Source organism: Ostrinia furnacalis, unplaced genomic scaffold, assembly GCF_004193835.3.
Source record: "Ostrinia furnacalis isolate ACB-3 unplaced genomic scaffold, ASM419383v2 OfSCF1605, whole genome shotgun sequence".
Classification (NCBI taxonomy): domain Eukaryota; kingdom Metazoa; phylum Arthropoda; class Insecta; order Lepidoptera; family Crambidae; genus Ostrinia; species Ostrinia furnacalis.
Window position 1 is genome coordinate 480913 of NW_021131844.1, and position 20967 is coordinate 501879.

Genomic DNA, 20967 nt, shown 5'->3' on the forward strand with positions numbered 1-20967 from the left:
AGCTTACTCTAAATTTAGCCAAAGCCATTAGTATTGAACCAAATTGAACGTTGTCCAATTACATTTGTGTGCCACCCGGGGGAGCAATTCGTCGTAAACGCACACAGAAAATTACAACAGCTTATACGGCTGAATACCTACTATGGATAGAAATTGATTGAACATTCGCGCTCACATTATTGTTGAATCTGCAGCCAATTTTGAGTTGGTTCTCACTGGCCGTTTCTATTGTATAATCTTTAGGTAGCGAATGTAATATGAGGAATGTACGCGAGCAAGATTCATCTTATGTTATTATTATTATAATATACTCTCATTCAGTAGAAATGTCTATAAAGTTGAGTCTTCTTCTATATTATATCAACTGAATGAACTACAAATAATAAGTCTGCTGGTATTAGGTATATTTTCAAGATACAAAGCTATGAAGGACAACCACATTGACAATCGTCCGTTTGACACCCATATCAGCTGATGTTATCACTCGTGGAAAGCGCCCCAGATAAGGGAAAATAATGGAACTCTAGCTGTCGTTTGGCTGGACGTCCGTGTGTGGCATTAATGTTTATCGCTATCTTGATTCTGTTGTATTTACATAGAATTATGTATGACACATTCTCAGTTCTCCTTTTGCAGTTGTTAAGCATCTCTTGATTAGTTATACTTGAATCTGCCAAGTGTGTATTTGTTCAGTTATCACTTGGCTGATATCAATAAATGAATATCATCTGTAACAAGAGCCAAGTGAGCCACTTGTACCGTTTCATCCTGAGTTATTAGCAAGTAATTGGAGGCACTATCAGATATCAAACAGCACTCAAGGTGATTAGATAAGAGTGCAATCAAGATGTTTTGATCCTTTAACTAAAGCACTCATCGTAGTTGCACAATCTGATGCATGTCATTTATAACTTCTACGTAATGTTTGGGGTGTCAGGTCAACGTCACTGGTGTGGCAGAAATACGCACAATACCGGCAAAGAAGTCCCACTCCCAAAGAAGGGCCCAAGCACCAACTAGCTTCACATGTGGCGACTACTTTCTACATTGTTCACCGCTCCACAGAGAGGTCCACAGTCGAAAATACACGTTTTCACTTTCACAGTTCCACGGTTTAGTGGTTTATCTATGAGCATTGAGCTGACGACTGGCGATATTGTTTAGATGTTTTTTATTACACTTTCCACCTGGTCGGAGAGAAAGCATTTTGGACAATTTATAGGATTACGCAATGTTCATTATGGTGACGTTTTGTCTTACAGAATAAAGTACTGTTACAAGGTAAGCGTCTTATCTTTTCAATGCAAATAAAATTAAACATTTTTGTGATTCAATGATTATACCCTATAACCTAACCCCTAACACCCTGTATAAATAAAAATGAATTGCTGTTCGTTAGTCTGATTAAAACTCGAGAACGGCTGGGCCGATTGAGCTGATTTTGGTTTTAAAATGTTTGTCGTAGTCCAGAGCAGGTCTAAACGGTGAGCAAATAAGGAAAAATTGCGATGGCTTATTTATTGCCTTTAAGGCGGAACAGAGTTCGCCGGGTCAGCTAGTAAAATATAAAAAAAGACATGTCAAGTTGCATAAGTTTGACCAATCAAATCACAGAATAAATAGTGCCGTAATGTAATTAATATCCACCGTTGCCATTACAGTTCCATTTTTATTCACCTCTTATTACCTCTATATCTGAACAGATGATATAGCAAATGGCAACACTAAATGGCGGAACGACACGGGATGAGACAATCAAGGGGCGAGCGCGAGCGGAAAATGCGATCGCGGCCGCCGCGACCCGTGAGATGCGACTCACGCTCACGGCCACTGAACTTCACAACTTATTTATACCACAAGCCGTGAAATTATGAAAATGTCACTGAGGTATCAATATAGTAGGTATATTACATGTAAAATGTAAGGGTCACTTTAGATCTGTGTGCTTACCATGACTTTACGTTAAGGTAAAAAATCTATGAAGATTTTAGTTCTTGAAAATAGCCGCTAGGGGCGCTGTACAAAGAACTGTCATGCATTTTATGTAATTTTTTACGCACTCGCTAGCGAGCACACCTAACGTAAAATAATGGCACACTATAAAATTTCAAAGAAAAAAAAACACGTAATTAAAGCGATAGTAGCACATCTTTAGATACTCTACGCTACCTACTGACCGAAGGCATATTTTCCCACGCCATTGACATTTCAACAGCCGTTTTCAGTTGACATTCATGTGAGTATTTATTCTGTGGTGGCAGGTGCGTTAAGTTCATAGAACAAGCCGCATGCCAATACCACTTCCTTCGTACGCATTGCACGTCATGCAGTAAAAGGAAATTACCTATCTAATACACATGACTCTTAAATATCAGTCAATCTATAATTGACTATGAGTATGAATATAATAAAAATAAATTAAAGATGGAATCAGAAAATAGAAAATCAAATAAAATTAAAAGTTTGAATTTCAGTTTCATCGCGATATTTCGTTGATTTTTCAACTACATCGATAGTGGAAGTATCAATTAATGTAAGGGACATTTTGGCCAAAATGAGTTATATACACCGTGTTACTTTGCATTCTTGCCATATTCACAGAGATAAAAGTAGGGAACAGCACCTATTATTTACGATAAACAAGAGACTCCCATAAAGAAAGTACACTAAGATTTTAGTAAATTTGGTTTTTCAGTACAAATTGGAATAAACCCATTTTGTCTTGCACGTTCTACAGGTGCAAGTGGAATAAACCTAGTGGGCGTGGCCTAGTTCTTAATAATCTGTTGTTTTATGGCTCTGGGTACCAGCCTTTTTATCCAGTCATAATAATTATTTTAAAATACTCTTCAGTTGATTTCAGATTTTCCTTTCTACTTTACGGGCTTAGGACCGTCAAAAATACGTAATAATTATTAGGGTTTTAATTAATTTTAACATTGTACCCTATTTTTACAAATTAATAAATTAAGTATGAAATGAAATCGCCTTATTCACAATTAATTATTTATTTATAAGTTCCTACTNTCACATAAAAAGATATTGAGGTATAAAGAAAAAAAAAATCGTTTTTTGGCTCTCTTGAAAAGTCGTGTTTTGTCCCTTACAGTAATTGATATTTCCACTATCGACATCTATCATGAGAAAGACGGTCAGCAGTCACAAAAACATATGACAGATTAAAATAAAAAGTAATTAAATACTACATTACATACTAAATATTTTCCTGTGACTCAATATTTTTGAAGATAACATTACGAGTAATTACAATTTCACTGTAAGCACAGTCGGGCATGTATTGAATTGAACTTGTGTGTGAATTAGATAACTTATCACGACTCGTTAAAGTTATCGTTACATAGGCATCAACAAAGTAGGCGACATTTTACTAAATAAAGTTTGACGTAATTAGGTACTTTGTTTGTTTTCATTGTTAGCCCTACTTAATTACAAATAACTGAAGTAAAATTAATAGGAGAGCGGTGGAAGAAACGGGTCGAAAAGGGGTTAAAAAGTAGCTTAAAGGTTTTTTAAAACGAATTTTAATTAAAATCCGCAAATATAATAAGGATTTATGCTAGTTACCTACAATAAAGCAAAATATGAAATTAATATATAACAAAAAAGAAAATTCCCGTACCGGGAATCGAACCCGAGCCTCCTGGGTGAAAGCCAGGTATCCTAGCCACTAGACCATACGGGAGATAACAAGAGCCTCGAAATAACCGTACGGCATCTGTGACTCAGCGTTCTTCTCACAAGGTCATTAACGTCATTCACTTTCCAATTTGCACAGCTGTTGAAGACAACCACGACTCTAGATCACACAACCGAATTGAGAACCTCCTCCTTTTTTTTGAAGTCGGTAAAAAAATTGAAATACATGCACATGAAGCAGCATTGAAAGTAGCATTATCCAACATCGAATGTTATTTGCCTATAAAAACGAAGCACCTTGTTCAGCGTGGTGGTAAAGGACTGAATCGATACTTTTAGATTTCCCCTCTCTGTTTTCCATGTTATTGGAGGTTGTAATAAAAACAAAGCGACGGTGAATGGGTGGGTTGGGTACCGGTACAAAAGTCGCGAGGTATCCGGATAATTCTACTTTATAATTACGATTGTAAGGTTCAAAATGTTATTTCTTGGTTGGATCTACATAGAGGCTGGATTAAAACTCAGTCAGATACGTACAGCGAGGGTCGCCTAGTCTATAAAAGTAGCTTTTAAATTGCAAACAGCATAAAGTTATGCTTTGACTGTTAAGAACGCAAGTTATGTTGCTGTGTGGGTGCGTAGATATAAATATCAAATTACTATTTCATACTGATGAGGTTGTAGTATATTTGAATCTTTCTTTGTTCAGATAAAATCTCTGATATTTTCTCTGTTTACCATCATACAAAGTCGTTAAATTAAGTAAATATTTCATTACGTGATCAGAAATGTATCCTTAGTGTTTAAATAAAAATCAAAAACTTCTTACACAAAAACATTGATAAAATTAAGTAGCTTCTTAGTTAGTTTTTTACTTACTTATCATTCAATGATTAAGATGCTGCGCAAGTCGCAAAGGATACTTTTGTGTGTACACTTCTATGTAATATACCTACATAATCAACATGAAATCAGCCAATTGACAATCAACGAAACGGTTTCTTCCTGTGACGGTGTGTCGGTAACAAAAAAGTGTCTACTTTGCCCAGCCCCAAAAATATTTGCAAAAGAGAATATTATTCGTGTTCGATTCAGTCAGACTGGTTACTATGCAACGCGCCAGTTATTCATGACTAAGCCATTCCTCTCCACTTGAAACTATCTCTTATTTCGTGTCCAAAGGTGGCATAGTCCCGTGCGGTACCGCAGCGTGTCTCAGTCGCTGGCGCATGGCGTAAGTCGTAACTGTTAGATTTAACTGTAACCCAATGAACCAGATTGCGCCTCGCGACAGATGGCCGGCTCTTTGAAGGCGTGACCAAACACTAGCTTCAGTTCAGCACCAATTTGATGCTAAACGCTCAGAAATGGCGGGCGATAGTTCAGTAAACAACAGGCACTATACAAAAGAAACAGGTCATGCTGACACTGTCGACCTCTTTTTCATGATAGCTTTTAGCCCATGATTTACGGCTTGCTTGACCACTGACCTAATAAACTCGGCCCATGGAATTCTAATAGAGCCGAAATCTTTGTCCGGACCTACAGGAAACCTACAAAAAGTCAACTCTAATGGACCATGGACCAGCTTAGTAATATGCGTGCTTATGGGCTACCATAATCTGCCGGTTGGCATAAATATCAGTCTTATTATTTGGGTGTGAATCGGATCGTTAACAACCGCTCAATTATTTATTAACACGCTTGTTTCACATTTACTGAAAGTAGGTCAGAAGTTTCTCCTATTAGACATGGTCACTTAATACTCATTCATAATACAGGACCTAGTGACTGTTATCATGAAATGTATGATACCTTTTTTATTGGACAGTACGAAGAAAGAACATCATGATAACCTATAAGCGCGTTATTTTACTATATTCCGTGTTTGGTTTTCTTTATGTTCGACTGCAAATATCAGCTTCCAGGCGAATAAAACAAATGGAACTTTAATGAATCTGGCCCCAAGCTAATAATATCCTGATCGATACCGGTATTGCAGAACCGTTATCTCCTGGCTGGGAATAAACAAGAGCGCATTTCATCTGGTTTACGTAACATCTCGTTTCGTTACCTTTTAAGGCTGGCGAGACATTTTGCAAGCATTGGCAAAGACGACGAGGTAAATGGAAATAAATCGAAAATCGTGAACAAAGAAAGTGAGCAGTGCATCATTTACCGAATCACAGATTACAATTTAAGTATTATAAGTAAGGTTAATATTTTTATGGTACAGTTGATTGATTTCAGTTTTCAATGTTTCAATTTGTACTTGTAGTAGCATAAAACAGAGAGTTCCTTATTAAATGGTAGTACTTGTATGTAATATGGCGATAGCGAAGGCCTTCTCAGGAGACGACGCCTTCGTAGAGATACATTGGCTGGCCCTATCCATTATCTATTGAAGTCTCGTTATAAATAGCGGCGCGTGTCGCGCGTTGTGCAAGTGCCGGCACAGCTGCGCCCGCGCATGCTCGGTATTAGACAACTAGTAACAACCCTCTTGTGATGTTGGATGATAAACAAACTGTCCTGGTGTGTCAAGGACATTGATCGAACGTTAAACATAGCAAACGCAATGACTATTCTCATAGCTATTTCCTCACTTACAAATTCTTCACAGTGTTTTGCAAATTTCAACAGCTTATTGAAATAGTTTAAGAATAATATTAATAATTAATTAAACAATACCTACAGCTACGTATAAGGTCCTTGCTTAATATTCTGTTGCATGAATGTTATTTTTGTAATCACTCTAAGCGTGTCGAGGAGTGTGTGCAATTCGGGCTAACTCAATTACTGGCAATGCGCATGAGCACGCTTCGGCCGACCCTACGCCTTGGAGAGATAATTGACTGCGGGTCTCGTGTATTATAGCACGTCACATCCTTAATTTAATTGGTAACTAATCTTTTAAACTGTAGAGGATTTGACTTTACCTCATAATAGGAACACAGTTCTCCCCAAAATTTTAATATAGGAAGGCAACATAACATCCATCATCATGAGCTCACAGGACGTTCTCTACTGAACATAGGCCTCCCCCAAAGACTTTCAGATTATCCGGTTTGTCCATCCAGTTCCAGTGCCTTCCTGCAACCTTTATGAGGCTATCTGAATGACGTCTCCCGCTAGCCGAAAAGACTGAATAACCTACAAAAATAATGTAGTTAGTGGTGGTGGTGACCTAAATCGGCGACCAAACCCACTACCCATCGAGAGCAATTGATTCGACCTTGCGGCTCCCTCACGACCACGAGCTCCCACCAGCGATCATTTGCCAAATTGCTCTGTTCGAGACCAGGCACCGTGACGGCCACAGATCGAGACCCTGCTTCTGGTCCAAGTTTCACACAAAAGAGATTCATTGAAACATAAGCTTTGCATATAGCAAAAGTCATCAACTAAAAATTGTTTTAAAAACAAAATAATCAATTTTGTAGCACTTGGTTGGAATCAATTTGCAAGTCTTTCTACCAATCATCACAACAACAGCTGGTAAACGCAATGCACCGATTACGAAAGAGGTCGAGAGTCGCCGCACTGCAGGTGCGACCCAGATCCCGATCCGGGACACCACCCTCCACTCTGCCACTCAAATGAGCAGGCTTATTTGGCAACCACCACCACCCTTGTTTTACCAACAAAATGAACATTCCGCATTGTGGAAAGGAGCTGTAAATAGAACCGCGCTTCGTATGTATTCATTCCTGGTTATGAAATGGCACGAGCCGCACAACGACCCGGCCCTCAGCGCATGCCAGAATATGTCATAGATCAAATGGGAATAATTTGGATCAAACCGCTTTATAACAATTCAGCGGAATGAAAACATATTATGAAAGGAAGGAAACGACCAATTTCAGATGAATGTTGGCAGTGCTCCAGTGCAGAATCAACATCGTAAATAACCTTCTTACGCGATGCGCTTTGGGTAAAATGACTGTAGAAATAGATAGGCACAGCATTTCAATTTAACAAACATTATTTCACGCATATCAGAACTGTGTAAGTGAGTATCTATTCATAGTCTGTAAATTACATAACAACAACTGTAAAACGGAGTTGACGTCGCGCTGAAAAACGGTTTCTACAGTTACATCGACTGAAAAAGTACTAGGCGAGCATAAGCGGATAGCAGTAATCGTTATCAATGGCGAGACTGGGGAGCGGGGCGGGGGACCGTGACATGTGACGCATCACTGTAACGGCTACTACGTTTACGTGACGTTATCTTATCAGCTGCCTGTCGAACGCGATCGCGTGCGTCCGCGCATCAATCTCCACAAGCCTATGACACCCTAGTATAATGTGCAAAATTTCATCGAAATTGTGAGAATTCCACTGAAAAAAAAAACACATTTAATGCGAATTCCAAACGATATTAACCCCCTACTTGAAAATGTTAAAAATGGCTTAAATGAAGCGTGACGCGCATATTTCTGAATAATGGTTTAAAATGGTCCCAAATAGAGCTTGCAGTAAGAAGTTTCTTTTTCATTTTGACACAATAATTTTAAACGTCAAACGCCTGGTCTACTAACTAATCAGAGATAACAAAGATGACAGCACCTGCAGCAGAAGAGTCAACAATACGCAACGAAATGTGACCATAACGGTGTGACATCCCGTAAGAAAACGGTCACAGCATTAGTTCAGTGAGTGCGAGGCTTCTTCACACGCGCGAGCGCACATGGCGGCAGGGCTGACGCTGACGGGTGACGGATCTGAGGAGCGTCTGCGCTAGAAAATGAAGTGACAAATCACAGTCACAGTAAATTATCGTTAATAACATTGGGTGATACTCGCTATCACTTAAACGTCTGCTTCTGTACCGTCAATTTCATGTAAAAGGCTCGTCTCAGTACCAATTTATTATTAAATTCAATACAAAATATGTTATTATCACAGAAATCGAAAAATTGTGTAATCGTTAAAATTAATTAATTTCACAAATAAACATGTAGTTGATAACTTATTTATTATTATGAGGAAAAATAACGCGCCACGGGCAACCATATAGAGTCACAACACAGTGCGAGCGTTGGGAGGCGCGATAACGCGCGGACAGCGACCCCGCGTCACAAACAATAGCTAACAGGAACCGTGGGCCAATTAATTACCACTAAATGCTAACAAAGGGAAACTAATTGCCTAATTAATCATAATTGTGGAGCATTGATTTCTAATTACCGAAAAAGATTTACAAAAATACTTATCGTTTTTAATTCGAGAAACTCGTCAACAACATGATCATAACAGCAACGTGACGGATGGTTTCAGGCTAAAACGGTGAGCATGGCACTAATAAAACAAACTGACTAATTAATCTCAATAATCATAATGTCAGGCAAACAGCCAGATAGGCGTGTTTCAAATTGAACAATATTGATAGCGAGGGGTGTAAAAAGAGGATAACACCATAGTAGTTCAAGATGCAACTCTTAAAATCTAAACAAACAATAACTAATGCATATTATTAGATCTAGAATTTACGAAATTACGTATATAACCAAGGTTTTTTATTTAAAAAATGAGTATAATTTTGGGGCCATGGTTATTCATCATTGTCGCTATAAATAAGAACCTTAGTTGCAGCTAAAATGTAGGCATTATTAGAAATGTATTTTAAATGACTAAATTGTTTGGAATCTACAGAGGGGCTGAGAGGAATGGTTTGAATTCAGTCAGTCAAAACAAAATCAAAAATATTTGTTCAGTTTAAACCACAAGTGGCACTTATGAACGTCAATAGAAAATAATAAAAAAAGAAAAGGTAGCCCTTATTAATATCTTAGCCCGTAGTCAGTTGGGAAGGGTAACCATTGACTTACATTGTTTGTGTTGGTGCTGCTGGTGCTAATGAGCCCGCACGGCCAGCTGGCCAAAAAACTGCTTGTTTGCCCGATAAGCCGCCGTAATGGACTCAACTTCAAGGTTCAGATTGACAGCAGATCAGCTCTTGAGTTCGTTGAGATTTGAATATACAGCCACACAGCGGTCGGAATAAGGGGATCAAACTGCATTCTACAACATGACGACTTGTGCCATGTCACGACTTATTGAATACAGAATGGAATATTATTCTTAATCTAACTAATTCTAAAGCTCCTTCGCATCAATCAATATACAAGCTTTTAAAAAGCACTCACACGTCCCAGTATTGACCCTACCACTGCTTCGAGACAATAAATAGGTCAGTGTTGAGAAGAAGCAGGGAAAGAAACTCAGTCACTATTCTACATACGACGAGTACAACCATAGGTAGGTAGCACACACAAACGAACATGCAGAAAGTAAACCATCTTCTTCAATCCTTGTTATTTGGCCGACAGCACGTTTACCTTTCATGTTTCTACTCAGCCAGGATATTACTTCGAGTTAATTGAATAGCGGTTCCGCCTAAGAACGACGTTAGTTTATGTTTCGGTGAATTTACGCGAAAATTACTATAATAACGTAGCATCATTTAATAAAGCTAACAGCTGTGTAATTAGCACAGCCATTAAGTATTTCCAGTAAGTAGACATTTTCGGAACAATAGCCATTTACGCAATGGGTACTTGCGAAGAAATATAAACGACTTCCTTCATTAAGGAAATACATTTTGATTTCTATTCATTAGTCATCTTTTATTTAACCTCGCTCGGGACCAGAAGAGGCAACTATCAATCTATGAGTCCAGCGATTCAGTTAAATTAGTCTGAAGACTCCTCCGCTTCCGCTTGGACCTACAGAGAATAGTTTAAAAGAGCTAGTTTCTCTTGAACGGTTCACTCACAATGATGGAATTAACGTATAAAAGATCTTCGGAAATCCTCAGTTAGTTTGTGGGTCAGCCACCTACGCTACGCCCGTCGTTACATGCCGTTTCTAATTCCACTACTCTAGTAGCGACTATTCAGAAGCAAGATGCATGTAGTTTATGCATGCTTTGTAATGAAAATGTCATAATAAAGGACCGTCAAAATGATAGTTACCTCAGAAGGAAGGATAATATGATCCTAATTTCTTGATTTTTTTAAATATTTTAGTAATAATTAATCACTTAACCAATGCAACGATCTAGTCTCGATTCTCGAACATTCCCAAACGGTCAGTTACAAAACTAGTTTGTTGATCGTGCAAAAAATTGGCCTAGGAATTATATGGGTCCATTCATCTTAATGGCGGATTACACAACGGACCGCGTAACCTTGGCCCGGACACCGGCATAGATGTGAAAGTGGGGACCGCAGCACACGCGGCCTGGTGAGATCATGCCGAGCACCAACGGTCGGCTGCCGCACACTCATCAGTTTTGCAAGGTAAAACTTGCCTGACGTCTGCGTGGTGGTGGGTGACTAAGCGACCGTTAAAGGTGGTCGTGCCACTTAGATGCATTAGTGTTGACGTCATCGAAATTTTTGGTAGATCGTCTTCGATTTGGTATTCCACAAACGACTACACAAAAGTTCTGTCCCACTCATAATAGAATTGGAAATACTCAAGGTTTATTTATTTATTGAAAAGGTTCCAAGAAAGAGTGTAAATTGAGCAAATAATTTGTTACTATTTTAAATTTTATTATTTGTGTCAAATAAACCCAATCAGAAAACTATAAATACTCTAAAGCCTTCCTAATCAAAACAAATAAAAGGTTCAATTCAAGGCTAGGTTGCGTTCTCAACACATTGTATAGAGGTATTTGGTACTTGTAAATGGTTTGAAAGCAAGATTACCTCGACAATCGAATACTGGATTTAAGATCCAGCCTCAACCGATCGAGGTGAAAGTCTGAGGAAACGGGCGCGAGATTCGATCGAATCCAGCGCATTCAAATCACGACCGGCAGCTCAGATAAGAGGGTTATTTTGTTGTATAGCTTGAATTGGACTTTATCGCGTATCAGCGGGTTGTATGACAACTGCATTGGTATAAAATCATCAACAGAGTATGCAGTCTTGCAAACGGACGACAAACGTCCGTCTCAAAACGTCTAATTTGAAAGAGCCCTTAGGAGAATCTGGCGAAAACGGTTTTCTAAAACAATAATGTCAAAATAATCTTTTTTTGGGTTAGTTTGTGCCATTTCGTTTTTTTCCTTGAATAATGACCTTTCGTGTAACTTTAAATCATACAATTTCACGGTATAAGTATGTCTAACTTAGCATGACAATGTTTTGCAAATCAAAGCATAATTTAATTTAAACTTGAAAGACTGATTCATGTCATGAATAATTGTTATTATAGTACTCTCAGGAGTTAAGTCGCGCGGTAATTACTTTCCTTATTCATCAACAAATAGGAATATCCGACGGTAATTTGCACAACACATATACTCAAGTGTTTTTTACCGAGAAGTGTTAGATAAGATATAGTGGTGTACGCTGTTGAATTCAATGAGCCGTTAAGATATAATTATCAATTAAACTTTCACATTGATTAAATCAACGAAAAGCTTAGTTTTTAAGAGAAACCTCAGTATGTAGGTAACTTATTCTCAAATACTAGTTACTTAATTTCAGCATCGAAGCCATTGAGCAACAATATTAACAAGTTTTTCATTCGCTCGGCTGGCAATCGGTGACAAAAGCAAACGAGATCGATCCATTGTGGTGCCGATATCGACTTCGCCAACACAATGCGTCGACGATGTGTCGCCACCGGGCCTAGAGGAATTCATCTGGGCCAATGGATGGAATGATGGACGGTTGCACTGGACCGGTTTATACAACCGTGTCTGACGTGCGAGTACTTGCGACATCATGATGGGAGTGATGAGACACGCACTAAATATTTATAGCCTACCTTCATAATTCTCTAATCTTATCCCGTTGTAAATGGTATTTGGTAGGTACTTAACAGATTTTGGGGGATTTCTATGACTGACACGTCAAAAGGAAGACTGCATTCAGAAGATAATTTTTGTTCTGAAGTTAAAATGATGCACTCATTTCCGAGTGTATACTCGTATAAATAAGCAGTGTAATAATAATTAATGGTCAAGAAAATAGTGCGAAATCTATTGCTTGTTTATTTATTTATTTGCTTGTTAAAATACTACAAATGAATTTTAATGAAACTAATTTCAGCAATGTTATAAGTTTCAGTGATTCATAGCCCAGTTTAAATGAGCTTTACTAGACGTTAATTACAGTGTAGATTCAAAGAGAATTAAGGCTTGCGCATTATACACCGTGTGCAACAAGTCGTAATTGTTTGTGGCGGCTTTAGATTCATTGTGTGGTTTAGGAATTACTCTACTCAGTTTAATAATTATTATGCTAATGATCAAACAAAGAGTCGCAATTGCGTGCGTTGCGTTCATCAATAAAAAAAATATTGGGAGCATGAAATACTTTGCTCTTTTTGGAGAACCAGTTTCATCGAAAACATAATAGGACACTTATAGAACAGGACAAAACAATACAACCCATAAATAAACCCGTAGCATTACTGTTAATACAAAACCAGTGTGAGTGAATCGAAACCGCAATATGATGCAAAATACAAAATTAAATTAAGTTAATAGGTATAAAGCCTCATTATTTTATTTAAAATATCCTTATTCCTGATCACATACTTTTGACTAAATAAAATGATACGGGGAAAATCCAATAACCGAATAGCTTTCAATTTAAATCATCATACTACCTACGTCTCATTCGTTGGTTAGTCTTTCATATCGAGTTTAGGTATTTATTAAGTTATGTGATCCAGTTTTCTGTCCAGCATAGCGGGCGGCTGCGTGAGTCAGCTGCGCCGCGCACCATTATCGCATGTGCAAGCAATGCGCGCAGTCGCCGGTCAAACTTACAATGAGCCATTCTTCTAAAGCTGATATTGGGATCGGAATGTTTGAAGTTCGACCACAATACCACAAATTATACGATGTTCAAGATGGTCTACGAGGAATTAAAAATTGTACATATTACAGAACTGAGATTCCGTACCTAATAATAACTTTCATCACTAGTAAGATTCTGCTCATGTGCATAATCCTAAATCCTCCTGGATAGACCCACGCAGGGATGTTCGTGATAAGTCACGAAGCCCTGCCTGTAATGCGAGCCCGACACGACAGTCAGCACGAGTGGGGTAGAATCTCATTTATTAGAACGCGAACGTGTCGCTTGCATCATTTTATACTAAGCATATCGATTTTAACGACAAGTAGACACAGTTAATAAGAATAAACATCAACGTTTACAGGTCAGGCTACCATCATCTCTGCTATTAAAGAATTTTGCTATGAAGGAAAAAATTAAAACTACAAATGGCTATACTTTTGGCAGATAAATTGTTATTTCTGCAGGAACACACACCAACGCCGCACTGTGATTCGTGTAGAACAAGCTAGCTGGACAAAAGTCATTGTTGAATTTCTGATTATCGTTTATAAAAAACGATAAACAACATCCCAGACATTAAGGATTCCACAATGTTTTACTTTGTTAATTACCTAGTCGTGAGTAATTAACATGATAAGTGAGGATATGAGGATAGTGTAATTTTTAATTCCTAGTTTTGCTCGACTTTCGACAACACCTGACATTATTTTTTACTATGGTGACCAAATATTTGTGTGATGGATTTTGAAGATAAGGGTAAGTACTTTTTATTTTCTGTACAATAAGGTGCATAATAATGCACATAGTTTTAAAAGGTATGGCGAAATGTAGACCTTTATATTTTTCTCAAAATTTTATGTTTGGAAGACTAGAAGTTGTATGCCCCCACTTGACCCCAGTCTGGAATTTATATACAGGGTGTTTCTTGTAAGGTGTCAAGCCGAAGGCAGGTGATGGGTGAGGACTAGACCTATCGATTTCACCCCCATGTATGTTCTACGATTTTTCGTAGTTTAGAAGTTATCGTTAATTTTGTGATTTTTTCAAATTTTATGACCTAGTAGGCTTTAATTTTTTTTATCTTTTTTTTGGGTTGACTTTTCTCAGATTTCTTTTTGTTGACAGATTCCCTATTAGTTGCAGATATTTGAAAAAAATAATCACCTTCCTATCTTTGATGCAAAATACAAAACTTTGCTAGAAACATAAAGAATATGCTTTTAGCAGAACATTCTAAAATTTTCAATTGAAATGTATGAGAAAAAAAAAGAATTTCCATAGGTCCAAAATAATTTTAAAAACTGCGCAGTTTTCTAAACTTTCATAATAACACAAAAAAACATTTACTTAATAGGCCATTATTTTCTGTAATCGCTCTACTAAAGTGGTAAGTCGGAGATTCCGTTACATGTTTTTGACTTTCTTAGGACTAACTAATGTTTGCAATCCACTAAGTGTACGTTACGTAGAACACGTTTAGAGACAATAACTGAACAGAACATTTTTTATCCACAACGAGGAAGCTCTTGTCCTTCATCTGACCTGATGGAAAATTGGAAACTGCTGGATGATCAGCGAGCTTCACCCGGAATCCTAAACCACAGAGGAATTGGCTGTCCTAAATAGGTAGTCTTACCACTAGACCACAGTGGTGATTTTTACTTTACGATTAAATTTGATATACCTACCTATTAGAGTGTGAATGGAAAGAGAAAGAGTTTGTGTGTGAGTGTGTATATGAGTGTGTGAGTGTGTGTGTGTGTGTGTGTGTGTGTGTGTGTGTGTGTGTGTGTGTGCGCGCGCGCGCGCGTGTGTGTGTGTGTGTGTCTGTGTGTGTGAGAGAGAGAGAGAGAGAGAGCAAAAAAGGGTGTAATGATTTAATTTAAAGTAAATGTCCGTCACTGACCTGAATGCACATTCGACAACGACGCAAAACAATTATTCGTATATTTACAAAGCTTCTTGCATTCTAATATGGTTTATCATCAACATTTTTATATTCCCTTTTGTATACCACATGAAGAGCAAGAGCTTCCACGTTGTGGATAAAAAAAACTTTTCAGTTATTGTCTCTAAATGTGTTCTACATAACGTAAACTTAGGGGATTGCAAATATTACTAAGTCCTAAGAAAGTCAAAAACATGTAACGGAATCTCCGACTTACCACTTTAGTAGAGCGATTACAGAAAATAATGGCCTATTAAGTAAATGTTTTTTTGTGTTATTATGAAAGTTTAGAAAACTGCGCAGTTTTTAAAATTATTTTGGACCTATGGGAATTCTTTTTTTTCTCATACATTTCAATTGAAAATTTTAGAATGTTCTGCTAAAAGCATATTTTTTATGTTTCTAGCAAAGATTTTGTATTTTGCATCAAAGATAGGAAGGTGATTATTTTTTTCAAATATCTGCAACTAATAGGGAATCTGTCAACAAAAAGAAATCTGAGAAAAGTCAACTCAAAAAAAAGATAAAAAAAATTAAAGCCTACTAGGTCATAAAATTTGAAAAAATCACAAAATTAACGATAACTTCTAAACTATGAAAAATCGTAGAACATACATGGGAGTGAAATCGATAGGTCTAGTCCTCACCTATCACCTGCCTTCGGCTTGACACCTTACAAGAAACACCCTGTATATTGTAGCTGTAATCCTCTAGTATTCAAATATACCAGTTTCAGTTTGCACACTTTTGCACAACAATTTTATTTTTTCAGATTAATAAAAAATCAAGTTTTTTGATTAATGATTAAAACATAGAAAAAGTGACCAGAATAGCATGATTTTTAATTTATATTCTCAAAATGTGATGTATTGGGATCACGAAAAATCGCTGAGAGAGTTGAAGAATAGCATCAGTCGCATTTCAATTTGATTTCAATGGACGAAATACGGCAAAACAGGGAACGCTTCATGAAAAACAAAACTGAGTGGATTCCCGGAGCCATAGTGTTACATGTTTCTGTTCATAAAGTTCAGTCTTCCACGTCGAAAGATTCTACACCTGGACGACCACTCAAAGAGTTCGACGAGTCCAGCAAAAAGACGAAAAGAAGAAGACTTTTAGACCTCATTTCCTCAAGAAGTACTTGAGAACTGATATTGGCTGCTGAAGCTGCAGCGCAAATGTCTGCTGGCCACAGCAACTTGGCAAGTCATTAATGTTGTCCCAGTCTACCCACTAAATTAAAAAAAAACTGAGATTCTTTGTTCCATATAAATCGCAAAAATATTTATATCGAAAAATTTATTTTCATTAAATTCTCCATAAAATACGGGAATTTCATACTTTAACACCTAATACATCATAAGACCAATTATTATTATACTGTAAAGTTAGTTTCTTCTTTCCTTTTTAGTCTGTTTCTCTTGATTTTAGGAAATAAATATTTTATTACCAAAAAAATTTTTTTTTTCAAACCTACCTATAATAATTATAATAACAAGCCTAATTAATCTCAAATTGCACAAAAAAGTAAGTAATGCGTGTATTAAACCCATTAAAGTAAAAAAATAATATTTTCCAGCTAGCTTGTTCTACTCGAATCACTGTGCGCCGTATTGAAACAAGAAAGTCGGATAGTGGTAAAATGGAAAACTTTCCGGGACCAGCATGCACCGGGACTTGGGTAGCTACAAGAAGATTGAGCCAATTTATCATGTCTTAGAGTATAAGTGCGCGTGTTCTACACGGAGCACGGAGCTGCCGGCGGATATTAAATCTGTCGGTGTGTGATCTACATAGACCGTGTTGCGGTACTACATGTCGTGCTAATAGTACATTTGCGCTGGGTTAGGCTGGAGCACCGTCGGTTAGCGGATTTTACGTATTAACTGCGAGATACTAATAAAGGGGCAAATAACAGCTGTTAGGATTATCATTTTTAAACTAGTTTTTTGTTCATATACATGGCGAGACAATGAAACGCAAGATACGAAGAATGTTTTATGAATCACTGCTTCAAGAAGCCAACATTTGTTATTGTTTATAAATAAAGAAAGTAAAATCACATTATAAATTTCCATAGAAAAGTAACGTCAACATATAAATGAGACGGTTATCTTATGTTACGGTATACGAGAACGTGATCAAATTACGAATGACGATAAACAGTTAGGACTTAAGCTGCTAGTAGGTACCAGTAGTACACTCCACCAGCTCACTGCTCCATCGAGCGCATGAGATTGTGGAATTCTTAAAATAAACGAGCCAATTCCAAGCCGTTAATTGTCATGCAGATATCTCCCGCCGAGTTTGTGGCATCAAAAGAAAAAATATGTTATCGTATTTGGACTTCACTGCTTCGATTGTAGCGAACAATAGGTCACATATTTGCTACCTTGTTGGTGTACTGTCGCCCCTGCCCCTGCGCAGAACAAAAGAAACGACAAACAAGCAGGAGCAATAAGAATTAGAGCGCATCCCGTCGGAATCCGCCGGCGGAAATACGACGAGGAAAACGCAATGGTTTGATCTTGTGCTCGTGTTATTACTTGAGTGTGAGTGCCAACAAATATAACAAAATACATTAAATTGCCACTAGCTTAGTGGAATTACAAAACGTACAGGATAAATTAATAAAATAGACTGTAGTAAAGTAAGTAGGTATACGAGTATACCATGGAATGGACCAATGTGTCATGTGAATGTCATGCATGACTGAACTGTGATATCAATACCTATCCTTACTGTTATAAATGATGAACTAAAACTTCGAATTAATGATTTATTCATTCGAAGATTCCTCCCTCAGGCAGACAAGTGAATGAAGCTGTAACCTACACCGCTTCTATTTGTTTACAGCGTGTCAGCCAGCAGCCAGCCAGCCCTAACCGCAAGTGCGGCCGCGCAGGTCGACGGCCGCGACACGCGACGACCCTACTCAAGACGAGACATTTTCGATTAACTGTTTCCCGACTCTATTCATCTCTTTCACGCACTCCAGGCACTTCGGGATAAGTGAGACAAAATATAGAGATGTTGCAGAATAGGTGTCTTACGCGACGCACACGACCTCATCCTCTACAGTGGCAAACGCGACCGACTCACGCGCATTGTATCGCGATAATTTGTCACCATCCTTTCTCATCATTCTGCTTGTTAGGACATTACGAGGAATCTTAACTAAATCATAAGACAATAGTACACAGACATCATAAGCATCAGACAAGTGCAGCCCGTCTTATTTCCATGTGTGAACGAGCGGGGCGCCGCGTCGGCGACGGATGTACAGAAATAATGTCCTACTCCTGTTATTCTAGTGCCACCCCACAGAATAAAACTACAATGAGAAGGCATGTTGGGCACGCAAGGTCATTGAGTCATTTGTCATTCGAATGAACATACAAATTAATAATTTTTGTTTGTTACTTAAAGACTAAAAAAACAATTATTACACTATTTTTAAAGCTACCACATCATGTGACATGTCTGTCTGTTGATCAGCTTATCACAGCTAATTTCAACAACAAAGACTCATGCCATTTGACAGTAATGTTTATAAATTGAAAATAAATATTTGAGAGGGTTATAAATGCTGCTTACAAAATAACATCCTTATCATCATCCTAAATAACATCCTTATATCAGATACAGTAGTCATTACTGTAGAAGGCAGGTTGTGGAATAAATGTATACCAACATGTCTGAACATTAAAGTTTTCTGTAAGCTTATTATGTTGCTCATTAAAATAAAAAAATAAATTAATTAAGTCTATGTTTAATTTTCTGACAAGATTGGACACAAAAAGATATGAATGGAAATTATAAATCCTGCCAAAATATGCCATGAATACCACAACAAGACAGACAATGTGTCTGGCTAAACCATCTCTACAATCAACAATCTAGAAAAAAAAGTAATAGTAACACTTCAAACAAAATAATTAATGTGATATTTGGAACTACTATGTCATTATCCAAATGAGTTGTTTTTTTTTTATTCTAAGATGAAGAAAGAAACAAACCATTAGTTAATGTAATGATGTCTAACAAGTAAAGCATTTTGTTAGCTATTGAATAGCATTTTCTACAAGTTTTATTTACTTTTAACTGAACTCATATCACTCATTCTATTATATTGCAAATCGTTTATTGATAAATTTTGAATGAGATGAAGCCCATATCAAGGGCAGGTCAGACTTTACTATCAAGTTGTTCTTAGTGTTGACAGAACTGATTGCTGATTGTGTTGCAGCGGTGCATTGTTACGGCTCTTAATATATTTATCGGAAAGCTGTGGCACCATTGTACTGGTCTATTGTATGGAAATATCATATTACACCAGCAGCGTTTGGGGTACTATTATTACTAAATATTAATGACATGAATTAGGCAACAGACATAGCAGAGTCGTTAGTAAATATAAACGAATTGCAATAATTTCATTTAGAAACAATTAGAATAATAAACATACAGTTAGGTCTATTGCATTAAAGCTTGAACCCCCTGTAAGATGACAAAACAACTTAATTTACTGAACAAAGAGAGGCTTACCTTCAGGGTAGGCCTGCTTGTTGGCGATGAAGTCGATGACGAGGTGCGTGGAGTTGTACAGCGAGCCCATGGCGCGCATGTCGAACTCCACCGTGGCCACGTAGGTGGTGTTGATGGCGGGCTCCGAGTAGCTCACGGTGGCCATCTCCATGACGCCCGACAGCTCCGAGCGCAGGTTGCGGCTGATGTTGCTCAGGAAGGACTCGGCGGCCGCGCCCCGGCCCGCCGCCAGCACCAGCGCCGCCCACAGAAACATGCTCACCTTCATCACTCAAAACGACAACCACATCACGAACTTGACCGCGAGAACTGCACCCACTATTTATGATTCGGAGGGTAAACTATTTGTTTGCAAAACAAACGCCGAGTACCCGTTTACTAAACATAAACACTTGCGAACGAGGTCGATAACGAATTCGACCCGAAGGAAATGAGTGGAATACTGCACGATCGGTCGCTAGAATTAACTGTTAGTGCACTAATGAAATAAACTTCACTTAACCTATCTTAGTTTTAAGTCAAGATTTTCATGTTTTCAATAGTTCTTTGTTACAAAAATAAAACGGCAACGAGCCGCCATCCGCGGATCCGACGTGAATGATTGATCGAATTGTGTTGTGTCAACGACCGACCGGATTCACAGTTGCCCCACCATTTTACCATTCGGTCAGAAAATGTTGCCATATAATTTCGTTTTTTACCCTATTTTTAACAAAACGAATGAAAAAATGGAATAAGCAAAAGGCGGATAAACAATAATAGAATAGAGCATTTATATGATATTGTACGTTTGTACGATAAAAGCTTAGTTTCCAAAGCATGTTTTAATCATTGTTCTAATACAATTAAATATGCTCTAGAAAGGTAACATATTCAAAAATAATGCCAATAAAAACCGTACAAAAGTTACATGTGAGTTTAACGCTTTAATAAAATTGTGATTTGCCTGATCGACATTTTTTTGTAAGTATTAAGAGA

The 20967-nt window shown here is 37.6% G+C and overlaps 1 protein-coding gene and 1 non-coding gene across 4 annotated transcripts in view; both read right to left on the minus strand.

Annotated features, from left to right (window-relative positions):
* Window positions 1–20598, minus strand: part of LOC114353091 (prominin-like protein) — a 68441-nt gene extending 47843 nt beyond the window's left edge. For all 3 annotated transcript variants that reach the window (XM_028304916.1, XM_028304917.1, XM_028304915.1), the window contains exon 1: window positions 19990–20598. In XM_028304916.1, coding sequence (XP_028160717.1) covers window positions 19990–20257 — 268 coding nt within the window. In that variant the 5' untranslated portion in view covers window positions 20258–20598. The remainder of the gene's footprint in view (window positions 1–19989) is intronic.
* Window positions 3632–3703, minus strand: TRNAE-UUC (transfer RNA glutamic acid (anticodon UUC)). Its single transcript has one exon. It is a non-coding gene; the product is annotated as a tRNA-Glu (tRNA).
* Window positions 20599–20967: the final 369 nt, after the last annotated feature.